General features: G+C 44.6%; 6 protein-coding genes across 6 annotated transcripts; 2 read left to right on the top strand and 4 right to left on the bottom strand.

Moving 5' to 3' along the window:
- Positions 1-366: 366 nt before the first annotated feature.
- Positions 367-3,793, bottom strand: Bfra_012189 (putative alanyl-trna synthetase protein; the record flags this gene model as incomplete). The annotated part of the gene is made up of 6 exons (XM_037342508.1): positions 367-543; positions 595-3,003; positions 3,059-3,094; positions 3,146-3,172; positions 3,226-3,371; positions 3,520-3,793. 6 exons carry the CDS (start codon positions 3,791-3,793, stop codon positions 367-369), a joined length of 3,069 nt encoding a protein of 1,022 aa, XP_037187492.1.
- A 156-nt stretch (positions 3,794-3,949) lies between these two features.
- On the top strand, positions 3,950-4,711 carry Bfra_012188 (uncharacterized protein; the record flags this gene model as incomplete). Its single annotated transcript, XM_037342507.1, has 2 exons — positions 3,950-4,037; positions 4,110-4,711. 2 exons carry the CDS (start codon positions 3,950-3,952, stop codon positions 4,709-4,711), a joined length of 690 nt encoding a protein of 229 aa, XP_037187491.1.
- Positions 4,712-4,918: 207 nt separating this feature from the next.
- On the bottom strand, positions 4,919-11,405 carry Bfra_012187 (putative vacuolar assembly sorting protein vps8 protein; the record flags this gene model as incomplete). The annotated part of the gene is made up of 6 exons (XM_037342506.1): positions 4,919-5,248; positions 5,300-5,428; positions 5,484-5,625; positions 6,605-10,538; positions 10,591-11,029; positions 11,076-11,405. The coding sequence occupies 6 exons, from the start codon at positions 11,403-11,405 to the stop codon at positions 4,919-4,921; spliced, it is 5,304 nt and encodes a 1,767-aa protein (XP_037187490.1).
- Positions 11,406-11,942: 537 nt separating this feature from the next.
- Bfra_012186 (uncharacterized protein) lies at positions 11,943-13,064 on the top strand (the record flags this gene model as incomplete). The annotated part of the gene is made up of 1 exon (XM_037342505.1): positions 11,943-13,064. One exon carries the CDS (start codon positions 11,943-11,945, stop codon positions 13,062-13,064), a length of 1,122 nt encoding a protein of 373 aa, XP_037187489.1.
- A 478-nt stretch (positions 13,065-13,542) lies between these two features.
- Bfra_012185 (putative purine-cytosine permease protein) lies at positions 13,543-15,186 on the bottom strand (the record flags this gene model as incomplete). The annotated part of the gene is made up of 2 exons (XM_037342504.1): positions 13,543-14,645; positions 14,721-15,186. The coding sequence occupies 2 exons, from the start codon at positions 15,184-15,186 to the stop codon at positions 13,543-13,545; spliced, it is 1,569 nt and encodes a 522-aa protein (XP_037187488.1).
- Positions 15,187-17,511: 2,325 nt separating this feature from the next.
- Bfra_012184 (putative metallo-hydrolase oxidoreductase protein) lies at positions 17,512-18,671 on the bottom strand (the record flags this gene model as incomplete). The annotated part of the gene is made up of 2 exons (XM_037342503.1): positions 17,512-18,027; positions 18,156-18,671. The coding sequence occupies 2 exons, from the start codon at positions 18,669-18,671 to the stop codon at positions 17,512-17,514; spliced, it is 1,032 nt and encodes a 343-aa protein (XP_037187487.1).
- Between the last annotated feature and the right edge of the window lie 1,196 nt (positions 18,672-19,867).

Below are 19,867 nucleotides of genomic sequence, written 5' to 3'. Positions count from 1 at the left end.
GGGTATTGAAAAAAGCAAGCCAAAGGTTCTTATGATTAGAACGCAAGCTGCATGAAAAATCACATGAAAATGAAAGCCAACTTACAGCTCCTCATTTTGAAAAAAAACAAAAAAAAACAAAAAAAAAAACACGGAGATGATAAAGTCTAAGCAGTGTAATGAACAACTGGTAGATTGAAGTCGAACCGAGTGGTTCACCTATACCCTTCCGTTTATCAACTAATCGAGATTGATGTTAAACAATACAATATTAGTTGAAACAAGCCAGTGAAAGTAGGAATTTCCTCCTGAAACCTTGATTGAAGTCTAAATGTTGAAAAAGTAGCTTCTGCTCTAAGATAATCCTCTCGGGCCGGGGTATAATTCTCAAAGCTTCAATTTTTCGGCAAACCATTTCTCGGCAACAGCAACCGCATCCTCAATTTTATCAGGGTTGGTACCTTGACCAGTACGGGTTGGCTCCTTGCCACCTGATCGACCTCCTACAACCTCCGAGACTGCTGCGGCCCATTGCTCCGCACTCACACCCTTAGAAGAAGCATCCTATGCAGTGTTAGTGACTTTTTTGAGGTAAAAAGGGCGTTTTGAACTTACTGTACCAACATATACTCCGTGCACAACAGCACCCTCACTAGCACTTCCTCCAAAGAGATAAACTGTCTTATCCTTTGCCTTAGACTTAAAATGGTTCATGACATCAGCAATAGCCTTGGAATTTGCAGAGATTGGCAATTGTGCGATATACGCGGTGCTGTCTTTGTTCTTTGAATCAGCAAAATAAGCAATAACAGTATCCAAAGCAGTCTTGGATTCGGCCTTTTGCTTTTTCTTTTGTTCATCAAGGACATCCTTCTGAACCTTGGCGAATTTCTTCTTTAGGTCCTCCTTAGCAAGTACCGAAATAGTGAGGTGGTTCAAATCATTTTGTGTTGCCTTGACCTCTTGTTCCTTCTCGACGCCGTGAGGCATAGCATCCAAAGCTGCGATACGTTGGCCGAATTCCGAGGCAATTCTTTGTACCTCATGCGCGGCATCACCAGTATAAGCGATGATTCTTCGGATTCCTTTAGCAATACCGCTTTCCTCGACAATAACGAGGTCCTTGATAATGCCGGTTTGGTCGACGTGAGTTCCACCGCAGAATTCAACACTGACCTTTCGCCATTCTGGATTCTTGGGCTCGGCGAGCAGAACGTCAACTTCGACACCAACAGACACCACTCGAACGGGGTTTGGGTATGTTTCGCCGAAGACAGCACGTACACCTTCAATGCCCTTTGCGATATCAAGATCAACGTCTTTCGAGTAGATCTTGCAATTTTGCTTGATATAAGAGTTTGCAGAATCTTCAATATTCTTGAGTTCAGGTAGTGTGACTTGAGCTTTATGCGAGAAATCAAATCGTAGTTTCTCTTGGTCAACAAGTGATCCCTTCTGGTTTATATCTTCACCCAAGTGCTCCCTCAATGCATGATTAAGGATATGGGTACCGGTATGGTTATTGCGGATAGGTTGTCTCCTTAATTCGTCGTATTCGCAAATAACTTCATCACCGGCCTTGAAGTCTCCATAGTCCATGTAACCATTGTGCACAATGTATCCACCATATGCTTGAGTATCAAGGACTTTGAATTCCGCAACACCATCAATTATGATTTTTCCGGTATCGAAAACTTGCCCACCTTGTTCAGCGTAGAAGTTTGTCTTATCTAATAGGATACCAAATGGTTTATCATTAGGCAAATCCGCAGTGCTCTTAAGGAAGCTCTTGCCATCGTAGATGAGTTGGATCTTGCCAGTTGAATCGCCCTTCGAAAATTTAGCATCATCATTGGGTCGAGGAATACCCATGTTGTCCAGCTCGGCAATTTGATGAACATCCAATTTGGCGAAAGTGTGGGCAGCTTCCTTGACGGATTTACTGGCCTCCCTTGCCTTCTCTTTTGCAATCTCGATTTCTCCTTCATCTGTCTCAAGGCCACGCTCTTCCGCCATGATCTTGGTCAAATCTTCTGGGAAACCAAAGGTGTCATATAATCTCCATACATCTGCACCAGAAAGCTTCTTGGTATTCGTCTTGATGGCTTGAGCGGCATATTTCTCGAACATCTTCTCACCGCGATCTAATGTTCTAGCGAAAGCCTCTTCCTCTTCATCTAAGATTTCCTTCACATCTTGTTGCTTTTTCACAATTTCAGGGAATTGCTCGCCCATTTGTTCAACAAGAGCTGGCAGGATCTTGGAGAAAAAGCTACCAATTTCGGCATTGAAGTATTTTCGAGCATAACGAGATCCTCTTCTCAAGACCCGGCGTACAACATAACCACGTCCCTCGTTGTTGGGAACGCCTCCATCTGAAATAGCGAAAGTAAGTAAACGAATATGGTCAGCAACAACACGATAAGCAGTATCGATCCCATCAGTATCATCCTTTCCGTATTTATCGGTATAAGGTCTGGCGTTTGTGACCTCTTGAATCTTGGCAAATAATGGCGAGAACACATCTGTGTCGTAATTCGATGATTTATCTTGCAATACCGAAACTAAACGTTCGTAACCCATACCAGTATCAATATGCTTAGCTGGTAGAGTCTTCAAAGATCTATCCTTCTGGCGATCGAATTGGATAAATACGATGTTCCAGATCTCCAATACGTTAGGGTCATCTTGATTAACAAGGTGAGCAGCATTGCGTCCTCCCCCTATTCTGTCGTAATGGATTTCACTACAAGGTCCACATGGTCCTGTCTCTCCCATTTCCCAGAAATTATCTTTCATGTTTCCTGTCAAGATATGATCCTCCTTGACTCCAGCCTTCAACCATAAGTTCTTGGCCTCTGTGTCCGCTGGTACATTATTCTCCGAATCTCCTTCAAAATATGTAACGTATAAGCGATCTGGATCTAACCCATAGACCTTTGTAAGTAACTCCCATGCCATTCCAATAGCATCTGTCTTGAAGTAGTCGCCAAACGACCAATTTCCCAACATCTCGAAGAAGGTCTATGACTCACATGTTAAAGCTGCTCAAATGTAGCATGTCAAAGTGTCAACTTACATGATGATAACTGTCTTTTCCGACATCATCGAGATCCTATAAACCATCAGATCATATACTTTCCAGCCCGAAATCAGATAGCCCTACGTTATGTTTTCCTCCAGCACGAATACACTACAACTCCGTTAGCACAACCCTACAATAACAGCAGCAACACAATCATCTACCTTCTGTGTATCCACCGCTCTCTTTAATTGTGCCATATCATCGGTCTTGCCCACCGTACCGAGGAAAATCGGCTTGAACTGGTTCATACCAGCATTCGTAAAGAGGAGAGTGGGATCATTGTGAGGGACCACAGAAGATGATGGTACTGCATTTTGTTAGAATAATCGCTTGAATAGACGTTTCAAACAATCGCAGACAGGCGCCATGGCCGCAGAAGAAGTATAGTCCCATTCAGAGGAAGACAGTGGTTGAAGTTCCCCAGAGATCCCAAAAAGAATTACACCGCCACTTACCAACAGAATGAGCATTCTTCTCAAAAAAGCTTAAGAATTGTTTCCTGACCACCGGGGCCGTCCATTTAGTGGTATCTTGAGAGCTCGCCATAATTTTCGACGTCCCAGAATATTTTCGATACAAGGTTGTGTTGTAAGAACTTATTGAGGTGGTGCGCGAGTTGAACAAAGAAAGTCGTGTCGTCTCTGGTTCGTAGAATATTCTCGAGCAGTGACTCAGTGGACCTGGAACTCTTGCGACGTTCAGATTCAATCTTCCACGCAACGCATTCATTCGCTCAATTCTATAAGAATACAAATTTCCCTAGGAAAGGAAGATTTTCAACTGACAATTATTCTTCTGTTCATACAGATTGAGATTTATTTTATCGTGCACACATTAAGTAACAGAAAAGAAGCTTTGTGATCAGGGGAGGGATGGGTTGTTGAGATGGATCAAGCGACAGGTATTAGGAAGAGGAAGGCAGAAACACAAGACAATGAACGACTTTCCAAACGGATGAGCTTGCTTAATCTTGGTAAATATCCTACAATAATTTAATACTATCTCTATTCAAATACACGAGGTTCACAGGCTAACAATATTCTAGAGCGCAATGGCCAGAAACTCTACGTTCCAGTCGAGCAACCCACCTTAAGCTCAGATCTACCGACCACCAGCTCTACATTTACTGCCAGCGATCATAAACCCATAAAACCTAAAAGGACACAACAGCAAGATGCAGGTGATGTAATGCAACTAGACGATTCCAAACACAAAGTCTACATCTACGATCTTGACGATGAGCTATCAGACAGTGACGCCTCCGATGATGGACGGCTAATATTTCTCCCCGACATATCCAAACATCTGCGAGAAACACGGATTCCACCTCACATCCTGGCAAACAAAGACGGACAGTTGGCCGGTATGAGCAATCAGCTCATCTTATACGATACAGCTGTTCCAAGGAATCACAATGTTCCCGAGGAACAAGATTTGGTGCGGAAGGCATTTCTGGAGGCGAGGGAGAAGGCTAGAGCTAAGTGGGACGAGAAGGCGAGGCTGGAGGAGAGAGGGGCAGATGGAACGGTGGGTGAAGTTGTACAAGATCGTACCTATACAAATAGTATGATTGGAGGGGATACTGACGTAGAAGATATGAGTGTGGAAGCTATAGAAGATGATCCTGATGCTATGGACCTTGGATAGTGTCCAATGCTTCACTTAGTGGTGTGTAAGACTATGTAATGGGTAATAACATATTTTGAATTTCAGCATCTTCTATTGTTCTATTCCGGATAGTACATTTATTCACAATGATTTCTCATGAAAGCTGATCCCTCTTCAATTTCAATCTCCTCACCAGCCGTATTAAGCATACCCAAACACTAACATTCATTAAACATCCCTTTACGACTAACCTCGAAATGGATTATTGCTCGCGCCAGTATTGTTTGTTTGGAGATTTGGAGGAGGTCCAGGAGGTGCCTCATAATCGGGAGCAGACTCTCCACCATCATCGGCTGGACGTCTTGTTGGTTCTGATCTCCATTGTGACGGATCGACTTTAGTCGCTCCAGCAGGTGGTTGATATGTGGGTGGCAATGGCGCATTCGGATCATACATTGGCGGTGGCATAGGGTGCATGCCATATTGTCCCCCTGCCGCTGGAAATTGATTGTAGTATACGTTGGGGGTCTGATAGGCTGGGTCATATTGTGCTCGTTGTCGTCTGTTCAACATCCACTACTCATTGTTAGCATTGTCCTTCCGTGCAGTCTGTTTAAGGCTCCTTACCCTATGATATGCCAACGGTTTCAAGCCCTTTCTTATTCTTCTCTTCGCATGCCAATATCCGACAATAATCCATAGCATGAAAATGAGGAACAGCCCCCAGAAGACTGACCATCTGATTATTTGTCCCGTCTATTGAACATCGTTAGTATATAGCCTAACTTTCTATTTCAACCAGCAAACAAACCTTGGTGAGCCAAAAAGGAACATCATCACTTTCAAAACAAGTACCATATCTATCACATTCGATTGTAGTCTCATTGGCCGCCCGCTCCATAATTATTGACAAGTCGCCGTCCATCTTTCGATCAACACCCCAATTATGTCGTCTTCGAAATCACAATATATGAAATGTTATCGTTTAATAATATCTCCCGTCCGTTCGCTATCGTTTGATTGTAGGAATTAGTGTAAACAAAGTACCAAAACCAAGACTCAGGACTTCCTGCTCTAGAGAAGTACTCCAGAAGTACCCAAATCCAACGAGGCGGTGCTTGGGTCTCTTTCACACGGTAATCTCAATACCCGGCTGTCGAGTTTCATGCGGTGTTACAGAAGCGTATCCAACACCAAGACTTCGTTTGAGGTCTAGGGTATTTCTTTAATGAATATTGATTGCGACTCGCGAGTTGCTTTTAAATCACGACTTCAGAGTAAGTAGGAAATGTGAGACAAGAAAAGTAGGATACGTCGCAAGCACGAAAGATGTCCGAACGAGAACCTTATACTAACAACATCACATATATTTGGTGGCTTGGAATACGGCCAAGATCCTCCGGTTTATGGTCTCACCTGCTAATTTCCATACAAAAATACCTCAGTGATCATCCTTTCTGTCAAAATCAAGGACATGATTCGTTTCTGCCAGATTAGTCATCTAAATTAGCTTCAGGTACCGATGTACTAGTCGCAGCGTGGCTGGAAATGTAAAAGTGTGGCTGGTCCGGAAAATTTGTATGTTTCCGTACGGTGGTGGAGAATACGAAGCAAGATGCTTGAACATTTTTAAGTTAAGTGAAGTCAAAGAGCTTCGCATCAATAACGGTTTGCTCTACGGACTCATGATACAGCGTTCGTATGGAACTTTGTTGTGATGAAATGGTGGTCGTCACGGGAAAACTAAGTTTTGAAAAGGATATGCGAGTCAACTAAAATATTACACAACAAATACCATTAATGTATTCCTATTACTACCCATCTATAGGACACCTGAATTCCCTTCCATCATGAATCCCATGCCTTGTCGCAGTATCATCGGTTTGTATTGCCTCCAAGCAAGCCCGATGATAAATATGTCTACAAGCAAACACCACTAGTGGTCCTAACTCCTGCTGACCCTTGTTATCATTATCATCATTGCCACCCCGTTGACTATTCAATTCATCTCGAGGCCCTGCTGCCGATTCTTCATCCATGCTCTTTCCTTTACCTTTGCCATTCCTGTGCCCACTACTATCATCGTCAAACTTTGGTAAACTATCACTTCTAGCTGGAGCTACCCCCTTCCCTCGTTCAGGAGCACCTCCGCTCAAAAGCATTCGTCTTTTCTGTCGCTCCTGTTCTTCCAGCTCTTGTCGTTCTTCCCACTGAGAAAATACATCACCCGAAACACCAGGCCCCCATGCCCTTCGACCACAACCCTCACAAGTGGAGCCTCGTGGTCTCCATCCTCTTTGACGAAGATTGGTAACAGACTGCACATTGACGAAGAGATCTTTGTCGAGTAATCGATTCGCTAAGCTCAGAATACTCTCCTCATAAGCATATGCTGAAAATACTGAAGCAAGCACGGAGCGCAGATCACTAAGGTTTGGAGACGAAATTGATGCCTTCGTCAAGAATGCTCGTAAGATACGCAAGAAAGATAAGTTTTCACCGAAGGACGTTGGCGTTGATGTCGAGGTTAAGAGAGCTGTAAAAGTTCGCTGGACAAGAGTACGGAGTTGAGTGGTGAACTTCTCACGATCCACTTCATTTGGCATTGATGCTTTTGCGTCGTCCAGGCCTGGAGACAGTGTGCGGGTGATTTGTACCGCAATATCTATAAGATCTAACCAAAGCACCTCTTCGGGAAGAAGCTCAGATTTTCCGGAAGACTTTCTTTTACTAGGAGTTCCGTTCATATGGTTTGATTGCGTCGACGTTTGGCTTTGGCATAACCAAATTCCCACATTGATATATTTTTGAAGCGCAGTGAGAGCATTTTCTACGGCTTCGCTTGCATTCAAGGATCCCGTAGCGTCAGCCGATGCGAAAAGAATACCCGTCAGAGTAGCCTCTAATACCCTTAAATGTTCTATCAGTCGATCCATACCAGCTCTGATTTGACCTTCGCGAGCCATCAAAACCACAGCAGCATCGACAACGCCGCTCTCTTCCATATAAGGTAAGACTTTCTCAAGTCGGAGATCAGATGATTGCACTAATTCAACGTAATCCACCACATGTTGAGCGTCATATTTACACATAAGCTGAACATATTGCTCGGTATATTCACTAGGGGATGGGCGTTTTGGGCTCTCTTCTTGTCCAGTTGCTGCTTCCATAATACTGTGCAAATAGATATACTGTACCTCTGAAAGTTCGGGAAGAGAGGCCAACGTCTTTTCGTGGAGAGTAGGAGCATAGTTATGGATCGTCAAGGCAGCTTTTTTAGCGTCGAGCCCGACCAGATCACTTGCATGCTTCTCAATAACTTCATGCACCTCTCGAACCTGTCGCTTGGTTAATCCAGAGCGAGGTCTCAGGCAGTCAGCTATACAATCGAATGTTTTTTCTCGATCCTCGGGATCATCAAAGTATGCCTGAACAAGTTGGCTATATTGTTTGTCTGATTTGTATATGCTTTTCAGAACTCGATAAAAACCTGCCTTTTGAAATAAAGGCATTAATGAGGCTAGATCAGTCGGATGGTATACTGAAAGTAGGTATTCTGCACTGAGTTGAGCATCATCTGCAAGATCCTCACCAGGATAATTACATAAGCCTGTCAAGACTTTGTGCAGAGATGTCCCAGAGAGCAATAAATACTGAGGAAACTTTGGTAAATTCCGAGCGATGAACATATCCAAATAGATAGTATCTTCTGATGCAAATTCGTGGGCATTCATCACCTCTAGGAGTATCGTGACGATATATTGTCTGTTGACGGAAAGGCCAAACACATGCTCCTCCGACATATCACGATTTGAGCCACCATTGACAGCACGGTCGGGCGTATCATTGAGAAAAGAATCCTCGAATGCCTCGTTTAAAGCACTGAGAAAGCTTGGTGCATCAAATTTGAGAATCATTCTTAAGTAAGGAAAAGAAGGCTCAATCTCTTCGTTCGGCTTTGTTAGAAAGGGCTTAGTATTTCCTTTCGGCCAAGAAATTGTTTTTCCAGAGAAGAGAAACCAGTATAGTTCGGCTTTAGCGTTCATAGCTTCTTGGTCCTCAAGTTGATCGCCGGTAGGGTAAACTCGGCCTGTAAACGTATATGACATGTATGGAAACATTTTCAATGCATTAACACCAAAAATGGGATCTTCCATCAAGTTCCCATCGTGGAAAGATTCGCCATTTTGAACCAGGGGAACCAATAATGTGAGAAGATCAATGAGAGGGGTTATGTAATCGTGCAATGCTTGGTTCCAGACGTAAATAAGGGCATCGTAAAGATTGTGCTGTTTGCAGAGGGTAGTGACCTCGTCGATATCTAATGTTGCCGTCTCCATTTGGCAAATCATCTCTTCCAAGCGACTTTCGAAGCCTTTGCTAACGAAGTAGGAAACCATGGATTTAACCACAGTAGGTGGTATCGAGGTAAGACGTTGTTCTAATATGTACTGTTCTAGAACCTCAAGAAAAATACCTTCCGAACCTCCATCCTCGTACCATTCAAAAGCCTCATCGAAGAGGAAATCAACGTCGTTGATACTAAGAGATGCTTCGAAGCAAGCTTCAGCCAATTGCTTGAGGTGGTCATCTGTAGCAGCCGGGTATCTTTGTCGCTGACCGAAAGCAAATTTGAGAGAAGCAGTCATAATCTCGACCAATTTGTCTTGTACCATAGAATGTCGTAATGTAGTATCCTCCGGTAGCCCAATGGTCAACTTATCTGCATCACCAGTATAGTAAGATGTCGCCAATTGAATGGCACCAATGTAATCACCATCTTCCATCAATGCGATTAGTCGGTCTGCCCAATTTGATAGTGTTCCTATTGATACATCATTGAAGCCAAGGAGAAACATTCGACTCTTGTAAGCTTTAAAGCTCGTATAAAATGCATCTGCAACAACACCATGCATAGATGGATCTTCTTCGTCCAATTGCTCCACCAAGGTATGCAGTTGTTCGGAAAACAAATCCTGGTGAAAGATATGTTTGTGTACTAAGTCGAATGCTTCAGTCATTCGCATACTTACGTCTTCCAAAATTATCAGGCGCTGTGTAATCGTCAATACTGTGAGAACGGATCGACTAAGCCACTGAACGGCAACAATAGCTTCTTCCGCCCTCCACCGACTACGAGGTTTAAAGGATAGACTTGGTGGTTTATCTTTGTTGTCAGATGGCGTTTCTTCCACGTCCAGCACAGTCAAAATGTTGGACCAACAATATACCAGCTTAACTTTAGAGCTCTGGCTACCATCATCAGGATCTGGAACCTTCAGTTTTACTGCAGGAAACCATGCGAGGCAACCACTCATAGCGCTGTGAGCAGCAACCTCTTTTGGTCGAGCAGCTTTGTGTTGAGTTTGAGCGATTGGAGTTGTGGACACAATTACGAGTAGATAAGGAGTTAGCATTGCAGTCAACCCTAGAGTATCAGTTCCTTTTTCTACATTTCCAAGCGGCAGAGGTGAGAAAGCCAAGACCGTGCTTGGTTTTCGAGGCTTCCCGGAAGTGCCGATGTCGTTGGGATACCGACCGAGTATTCTAGTGGTTCGGACTGTTCGTCCAACAGCACCCATACCTCTTGTTGCAAGATGCGAAAAGGCCATTCCACGATCATCTGCTGACACAAGTGCCGTATGTCTAGTGCCCAAGAATCCTAGATGTCGAATCGCAATGTTTGGAGCATGGCCATCGGCACTGCGGTTCGCTAATTGGAAGGGTTCGAGCGATGGAATATGAAGAAATGGGCGGGCTGGTCTTGCGGTTTCCCACGTGAAAATACTGCCATTGGCATGACCACCAGCAACCACAAGATGATCAGCAGATATGGCAATAGAAGTTACGGCGCCAGATTCAACAGCTAGGGTGATCAGTTATAGAGCTAAAACGAATATTGAATCTTGGATGCTTACCCTTTGTACCTGGTCCAATTATAGATTTGAGATTTTGATGGTAGTCAAAAATTAAAATTACTCCTTTCGATGTGCCTAGCACTATAGATGCAGAAACTGCTATACATGTTGTTGTACCAAAATTACGCTTGCCAACTTCAGAAAACGCTTGCCCGCTAAGTTTCTTCAATTTTGTCCACCGCACAACCTCCCAAGGTGGGGACGGTGTATCTGTATCTCCTGAATCTTGTAACATCTGGCTGTTAATTGAAACCTGCCGCGAATGTGGTCTCATGAATCCAGGCGAGCTAGAGCGAGGAACGTTTAAGGATGATATGGAAAGACGCGAGGAGAACCGGCGGTCGAATGGTCGAAACGATGGAGTAGGACTATCGAGGCCCGGCCTTGATGCGACTGATGGCAGTATACCACTTCCAGCAGGAGAAGACAACATTGAGCCCTACCAAATATTAGCAATCTTCTATTGCCTTCATGATTTATCCTACCTGGACAGAGGGAGAATCGTCCGGAATAGATAAGACTGAGTCTATAGGACTACTGATCCTCCGAGGAGGTGCTCCCACAGATCCATCCTCGGATGCATTCTCAAAATCTTGAGGCTGCTTGTACTTTGTACCATTCCCCAACTTCTGCGGCGTCAAGGTGCCCTCATCTCTCTCTTCTTGTAGCAGCTCAGAAATCCGACCTCTAGCCAAATGCTCTACATCTTCTGTGTCGACGTCTTGCGATGTATCCGCGAATCCATTTCCGAGAATATCGTGTTCATCAACCGTATCTTCCTCCGCACCACCACTGTTTTCCGAAGGAGGGGTCATCGAGACTACCTGCTCTGGCGCATCATTCCACAGCTTAAATTGTTTGCGCCGCAGTCCGTGGACTCTCGCAGACCTGGTTTCTCAGACCAACATCTAGTACAAAACAAATTTAGAAGCGTCGTGATTTGATCCTTTGCAAAGTGTTATCGTAATTGTGTTGCATGGGCTGGTGAGCTCTAAGGTGGTGTTTGAGACCCTATGTAATAGCTTCAAGCTTGTGATAGGACAAGTCGCTTACAACCGGCGACAATTATTTTACTGCACTCGCGACGTTTTATCCCTATTATAAAGTCAAGTATTCACAGGACAAGTCAAACCAACTGCAAGTGATGAATTAAGTGCTGATTGATTCGTGATGACAATCGCTCAGGCACGCAACCTTCTGAGATTCTGTGGCACGGCTCGGAAATAACTATCCAATTGGATCGTGGTTACATAAATATTGAAGTTAACCATCCTCACATCCTCTTTCCACAACATACACCTTTAATCATATTCGACATTTCATACCCAGAAAATAATTTACTGAATACCATCATGCCTTCCGTAGGCCCTGAACTACCTCCCCATCTTCAAAAGCGAAAACGCTCAATTGACGATTCCGAACTACCTAATTCACCACCGCGCAAAATACAAGCAGCAGCTCCACCACGAGTTCTTGGTCCCCCTCTACCATCTTCAACAAATCCAGATGAAGTCAATATAGAGAGCAGCGATGATGATGACTATGGCCCATCCATTCAGTCCTCCAACGCCAAGATATCTCGATCTCCACCACGAAGAGTTATAGGACCCTCTGCACCACCGAAACCTACCTCTCCACGCATGACAGGACCATCCCTACCTTCCAAAAACCCAGATGAGCTCGAAATCGCAAGTTCAGACGATGACGATTCATATGGTCCTTCAACTCCTAATCAACGAAAGCCATCCCCGCCGCCAAAACGCGTTTTAGGGCCCGCTCCTCCACCCGCTTCTCTCTCGGAACGACCTTCATATCCAGCGAATTCAGATTCCGACAGCGACTCGGACTATGGCCCTTCCCTCCCTCCTACAGCAGGAAGTGCTGCCGCCATTGCTCTCGCATCTCAGCAGGCGCGTGAAGCCCAGGCCGCGGCCGCTAAATCAAATGAACCCGCAAAACCCCAACGTCCAGACTGGATGCTTGCCCCTCCCACTTCCTCCGACTGGACCACCAAGATCGATCCTACCAAGCTGAAAGCGCGCAAGTTTGCAGGAGGCAAGGGCTCCAAAGCTCCGGCGGAGAAGACCGGCGTATCTGCTATCTGGACTGAAACTCCGGAAGAAAAGCGTCAACGGCTTGAGGATGCGGTCTTGGGCCGTCAAGAATCTGCTGCCTCTACTAGTAATGGATCTGCGCGTACAATAGCTGAAAGTAGGGCGGCGGAAGAGACAGATAGGAGGGTCAGGGAATACAACGCTAAGAATAGAGGGAAATCTCTATATGAAGCACATGCGGAAGGGAGCGTAGTAGGAGGAAAGGGAAAGAAGGAGGAAGAGGATGACCCAAGTAAGAGGGGTTTTGATAGAGAAAAGGATATGGCATTAGGGGGGCGATTAGGACATGCAAAGAAGAAGGAATTGCTGAATAAAGCGGCGGACTTCGGCAGTCGATTTCAGAAGGGTAGCTATCTGTGATGCAGCGTGGTTGAACCAGGAAGGCCATTTAAACCGGAGCAAGGATAGAGAATTCACGAGAATGCAATGCATAATAGAGGTTGCTCGCATAATTTTTACGCTCACAAAGATAGATACCCAAGTGCGGCTGTTAGGACCAATAGAGGTTGCTCGCATAATTTTTACGCTCACAAAGATAGATACCCAAGTGCGGCTGTTAGGACCAATAGAGGTCAGTCGCATTAACATTTGATATTTGCTTTCTATTGCTTGCTTTGCTTTCCTCTCCTACCTATGAATACATACTTTCATAAATCTCGCCGCCCACCAACCTTTGTCCTGATATTTTTATAGAATAAACCCGTCGCCATGATAGTTCCATGAACAAAGCACCCGCCACCATATCCCAAATCGCATCATGTCATGTCAAGTCAAGTCATGTCATATATTATACATTCAACCTAGCGCGACGCATCCAACCCCAGACCCACCATGTCACCTACCTACCAAACCTCCTAATCTCCAACCACCTCAAGCCACAATACGAGATTGCCGAAAACGCAAAAGCCAGCTCAAACCCAACATCCCCGCCATACTCCGCACCACAAAGTTTCCCAATCGGCCCCGTGAACCACACCTGCGCCATACCCAACACCGCGCCCATGACCCCAAAAAGAAAAGCCACCATGGCAGCTATTCCCGGCGGCAACCGACTCGCATCCATGTAATTCTCGGGTCTATATCCTTGGAATCCCTTTTTAAAGAACACATGCTCCGAGAGTGCGATTCCCTCATATATCGCAAGCCAGTACGCGATCACGAGCATGAAATTCTCCAGCACCGATTCGAAATTTCCGTACCCCGGAATGGCAATCGCGCAGTAGATGAGTGTTCCGATGAAGGTCCACACGAAACGCGGTACGCGTGCGGTGGCTGAGGATAGCACTTGCAGGGAGAGAGAGACGGAATAGATGTTTGGACAGTTGTTTGCGATGATGGAGAGAGCGAGGATGATGATGCAGAATTGTCCGAATCTGCCAAGTGGGGGGTCGAGGACTGAAGAGAGGAGTCCTCCGATTCCTGAATTGGTGTAGTTGCTCATGAAGACGTTGTTTCCTCCGTTGCCAGCCATTGCCGTAGCGACAGCTGCGCCCAACATTTCGGTGAATAGAAGCGGAAATATCAAACCGGCGAATGTCCAGAGGAAGATGGATTGTCGACTGCGGTCGACAGGTTGATATACGGTATAATCTGCGGCATAGCTTGTCCAGCCCGTGGCAAAACCAAAAATATTCGCTGCGAAGGAGAGACAAGCGCCTGTTTCGGATTTACCCATGCCCATGGGAGTGTTGATGAAGTTGCCACTATGGGCAAATTCTCCAAGCACAATGAGGAAGATTATGAGACAGGGGATCCAGGAGTAGCGTTCATAAGTGTGTACGATTTTGTAGCCAAAAAGGGTCACGACGAAGGTAGCCACTGCGATGACGATTATGCCCGCCCAGCCAGGCATGCGAGGGTTCACAGCGTTGAAGAGTTGCGCGCCGACTATGACGTTCACGGCGGACCAGCCAATACATGCAAGACAGTTAAGGATTGCAACTAGAGAAATTAGTATAATTTTCCGAGCGAAACTTGATGATACAATAGATTCAGAAAAAAGGGAGGCAAACTCACTAATCTTAACTCCATACCATCCAAAATAAAACCTACTCAAAACCATCTGTCTCAACCCAAACCTCGGTCCAAACATTGAGAAAAACGCAACTGGTACCACCCCCAGCAAATTCACAAACAGAATAATCAGCACCGTATCCACAAACCCCAGATGAAAAACCGGGTAGCTCAATGCCCCAAGCGCAAAAGACGACACGACCAAGTTGGCTGATAACCATAACGTGCCTATCTGGCTCATACCAGCAGTACTGCGTTCATCGCTGGGAACGCGTTCGATACCGCGGGATTCGACGCCGAAACGACTGGTGTAGCGATGAGCTTTGGCGTACCAGGTACTCCCTTCTTGGAGGGATGTTCTGTGAATTGCGATTTCCTTGGAGTTGAGGGGTTGGTCTTGGTCTGAGGAGGTGGTGGTGTGGGTTTGGGCGATTTCGGGGTCGTAGACCCTTTCTCTTGTGAAGGGCATGTTTGAGAGAGTGTTGTTATTTGTTATATTGTTTGGTTGTGGGATATGGGGAGGAGGTTGAAGGAAGTCTTGCTTCTTTTATGTCTGTTTGGAGACGTGGAAAGACTTTGACAGCCCCAAAATTTCAAGGAATTAATCTCATAGCCTGGGCTATGCTAGTAGAGGCTGATCTTAGATATTGGATCCGTATGGGGCTTGATTTCCGTATAGGTGATTCAGTGTAAGTGAATTACCATTCAACTTTCAGTCAACTCCCCTGTGATTTATTCGATTCAAATGTCCAAAAGCTAGTGGATGAAGCAATCACAGTATCTCTCTCCTTTCATCGATCATCATCTGGGATCTTAAGACAGGATTGTATGATTCACAGAATGTCAAGTTTACCAGCTCTTTATAATCAAGTGGAGAGGAGAGTGTGGAGTATGAAGGTGCCACCGAGACCGACCAACGGATACTAAATGCCGCCGTTTTCTACCAGGAAGTTTCAGATAGGAATTCAGTATGAGTGATTGCTAGATATTGTAGGATGACATATCTTCTGTAGCAAACAAATTGACCTCCTGCGGGAAAGTAGGCGATGCCGAAATGATATTGCGGAAAAGATAATCCGCAAGCAGCGGGATAAAAACGTAGCGAATTTATTTCCAGAATAGTATACGTAGAAGAAAACAACAATCCAACTATCAGATCTTTAATATAAACAATTGGAAATAAACTTTATACAAGGTAATCCAGGATGCAATCCCAAGTCACTTACGCATACAACAGCAACTCAAAATGATAAAAGTACTGATTACTGCAAAGTATATGCAGTACCACGGTGAGAACAATAGTAGAAACCACTTCATGGATTCTGCATTGTGGTGTGCATATCGGGTTATACGACAGCTTTGTCGGTGGCATTTTTGTAAGGGAAAATATTGAAATGGGTTTCTGAGCCGACGTAGTTGGGATGTGATTTGATGGTTTGTGCAGCGTTCATTGATAAGTCAATGAGCTTTGTGAAAGCCACCGAGGGGTGGAGGCTAGGTTTGAGTTTGTCTCACCATGATGATTGTGAATGTGCAGAGGTGTGGAGGAAATGAGCTGACGTTCAAAGGGAGTGAGGAATAATGAGAAGCAATGACCTTAGAAGACGATACGGAAAGATTAATGGCATGAGCATTATGGAGGAAGTACCGAAAGCTTCATCAATGCTTGTGACAAGATCAGATATTCACTCAAATGCTTATCTTTCCCTGAATAAATCTTATTCACATGTGCCAACCAGTCGCTTCAAGCGATAGATTAATTGACACCTTCTAGTGTGCGAGCGGAAAGCATAACCGATCGGAACTGTCCGGGTGAACCAAATGGGTTAGAAGTTCGGCGTTTGTTTTTCTTGTGCAACGGTCCGATGTGAACTTTCTTCTTTCTTCTGGCAGCTAGGAAAGTGGCGCTAAGGTACAACTGATTGGTCGGGACCTGTATGTTTCAGCTAATTTTATGCCCCTTTTCTCCCCTCGCCTCACCTAGACAATCAGACATTCTCTCATTTTGGCGCACGAAACACTGAATGTAATTTCACAGCATCGCTATTAGAGATACAATTCTCCGATATTCATCTCTATAACCATCCCGTCTCTCACAACCTCAGTACCTCTGCACCTTTCCGAGCGGTTTTCGTACCCTTGGAATCTGCACCTTTCCGTGACAGCACATCCACCAGACCATTGCACGAGTATCTCACGTGCCTTCCAAGCCTTTCACTTTGGTGGAGGGGTACTGCGCCTTTCCGATTTTGGGCTTGCGAGTTCGTAGCATGGGAATGGATGTCTCATCTGATGTATTTATTGTCTATTATGCTTAAGTCTTGTTGGGCAGACAGCCGATTTTGGGGGTTTGGGATTAAATTGAAGAAATTTTTTGGAAACGCTAAAATGAATTAGGTGTATGCAATGCTCTGAGTACCATATGACCAGCGGGAAAGTAGCCCTGATATACAAAGGCAATGCAACGTTTCAATCAACGTTTATCTCAGATGCGTTTCATGATTTGCGTATCAGAAGTACCAGAGGGGATGAAGCACGTGTTTCTGTAGTGCGGACATGTCAATGTCAAATGCAGTTCATTCCGGAAGTCAATTGTTCCTTGAATTGTATGCATTGTAGCGGTCAAGAATGATATTTCAAGGTTCCCTGTCCAAACCTTTGATGGCTTGCATGGATCGCGAATTGATGTAGCGAATTCTGCAACTAGAGAACTGCCCTTGTAATAGCTGAGATCGAGATCACAGCCATACCAAGACATTGAGGCTGAAAATCAATACTTCAGATACTTTACTGCTCATTGCTTAGGTTGAAAGTGTAGTCTCGCCTCCTCGGCGAGATGACGAGGTGCCATAACTCCGTATTTAGACTCATCGCTCTCCAACCAATAGTCGTGTATGACCCCTCTCTTCACGTCAGTCCTTTTCACTGCAACCTTTCCTGAAATGATCCTGCAGAACAAAGCTTGTACCTCGAGTATCATCTCCTCCGCGTCCACTGCATACGTCAAGTGGCCACAAGCAACTCGTACTCTTGGTACCGCTGTCTCGCTCGATTCATGCAGCCTACTGAGTTCAGAATTTCGATGCTTTGCGAAAGATGAGAGTAGGTTAAGTGATGCCATGTATTGAATCCAATTGCCTCCCTCTTCCGGAAAAATTATCGCGCCTTGAGTAGAAGGTGGACTAGGATTTTGATCTGCCTCATCTGGAAGCTCGGATATGACAGGATATCTGTGTCTTGTGTAGAGAGTATCCCCAACAAACAAATATTGTTCTTCAATATCATACCAGGCAAGTGAGTCGGGTGTATGCTAACGCCGAGAATTAGTGATCGCACATGAAGGAAGACTTTCGGAAGAGAAGGAGGACGTGGTAGATGAAACATTCAAGTAAAACTGAAGATAGTAGAGAATGATATGAAATGGCCGATCGAGCTTACGCCTGGGATTTGTATGAACTGGATGCGGAAGTGGGTGTTGTGCATCGAGAAGTACTCCAGCTGACGAGCCCAGTGTGACACTTTGTAATTGGGTGTCGATACGTTCATATATTTACAAAGAGAACTCGTCGGCAAATCTTCGAGAATGAAAGATTTACCATTCTCCGAGGCTACAATGGTAGGTTTTGACGACAGAAAGTCTGGAAGGCCAAGAATATGATCATAGTGACAATGAGTGCAGATTATGATGTATGGCTTCTCGCCATTCGGATTCAAACTTTGATTGTTAAAGGATGAAATAGGGTATCTTTCGATAAATTGGCGTAATGATGTAAGTTTGATTGTCCTGTCTCGAGGCGAATTGCATCCCGTATCCGTTATGATCACGGAGTTGAAACCCAATTTGATGTAGATATATGGTTGCTCTCCATACGAATCGTCCTCTGATACTACAAAGGTAGAAGGATTTAACCTTCTGCTCACAAAGCTTGTTGAAGGTAAGCTCAAGTCAGCCATCACGGCAAGATTTCCAGCGACGAGAATAACAGGATGTTATTCTCTATAACGCCCGTTGAGGAAGGAGAAACTGATGTGTTCAGATTAGAGATGGCTTTCATAACAAATCACAGGTAGCCGTTATTCTTGTGATAGACCAGTCCTTCAGAGCCGTTTCGCAGGAAAGCCAATGAGATGTGAAGTATCTGATGATGATTTACTCGCTGGCCTTAAGATGGTCCATCCATCCTGTGAGTTGTGTCTATGACATCATCTATCCATTCCAGTTGTTATTTGATAAGGCTACCTGTACCTACCTACCTACCTATCCACTCTCACTATGTACTGGCGGGGCAAAAGATATGATAGTAGATAGGTAGATGTGTGAAGTCAACAGATTTGACGATGGATTGGAGATGCGGTTGAGAAGATATGTCGTGAAATGCATGTACCTAGCTAGGTGTAGTAATCAGTTTCATGTGCCCGCCAAACATGTTTCGAATGGTCACTAGCTAGGTCACAAAAGGTAAGTTATGGGCAATTGATGTAAAGGCACTCTTCGTCTGTTTGTTTTCATGTCAGTCACCAGTCAGTCAGTCATATGTTCTTTCGTAAGCAAATATCAACCAAAGATTATGCTGATCTACCTGTCTGTGCGTAATGAAGGCTGATTGAAGGATGTGTGGATAATCCGATCTTGGAGCGAAATGCATTTTCTTTCCGAGTGTTAAATGTACCAGGGAGCTAGGGAGTATCGAGGCAGTCTAACCAACATCTATGTAATTGCAACTATACCATTTTTTTCTGTTGACCCCAGATATTTATCGATATACCAAGTATCGCTTGTCAAATACTCTTCAAACTTTCATTAAACACAACATTTATTAGCAGATGTTAATAGAAGGTACGAGTATCTACCTAGGTGGGCATTCAGAACACTCAAATAATCCCTCACATGAAATTATACAGCAAGAGGCGTATCTTCTCCGACACATGACTCAAAAATGGCGATTCTTCAAAGGAACCTCTACTCAACTATCGGCAGTAATCTCGAGACAAACTTCTTTGCTGAACATCTAGATCGAATCTACCACGGGAACGTGTCACATTTTGTTTCTCTCTCAAATTTGAAACAAGGGCCGCGATACTCGATCATTCTTCGTTACAGATTGCCTTTACATCGCACTGCAGAATCACCCTACACAATGATACTTGAA

This window comes from Botrytis fragariae, assembly GCF_013461495.1.
Source record: "Botrytis fragariae strain BVB16 chromosome Unknown tig00000270, whole genome shotgun sequence".
NCBI classification, from domain to species: domain Eukaryota; kingdom Fungi; phylum Ascomycota; class Leotiomycetes; order Helotiales; family Sclerotiniaceae; genus Botrytis; species Botrytis fragariae.
Note: the sequence above shows the minus strand (reverse complement) of the source record. Positions and strands in the feature narration are given on the sequence as shown.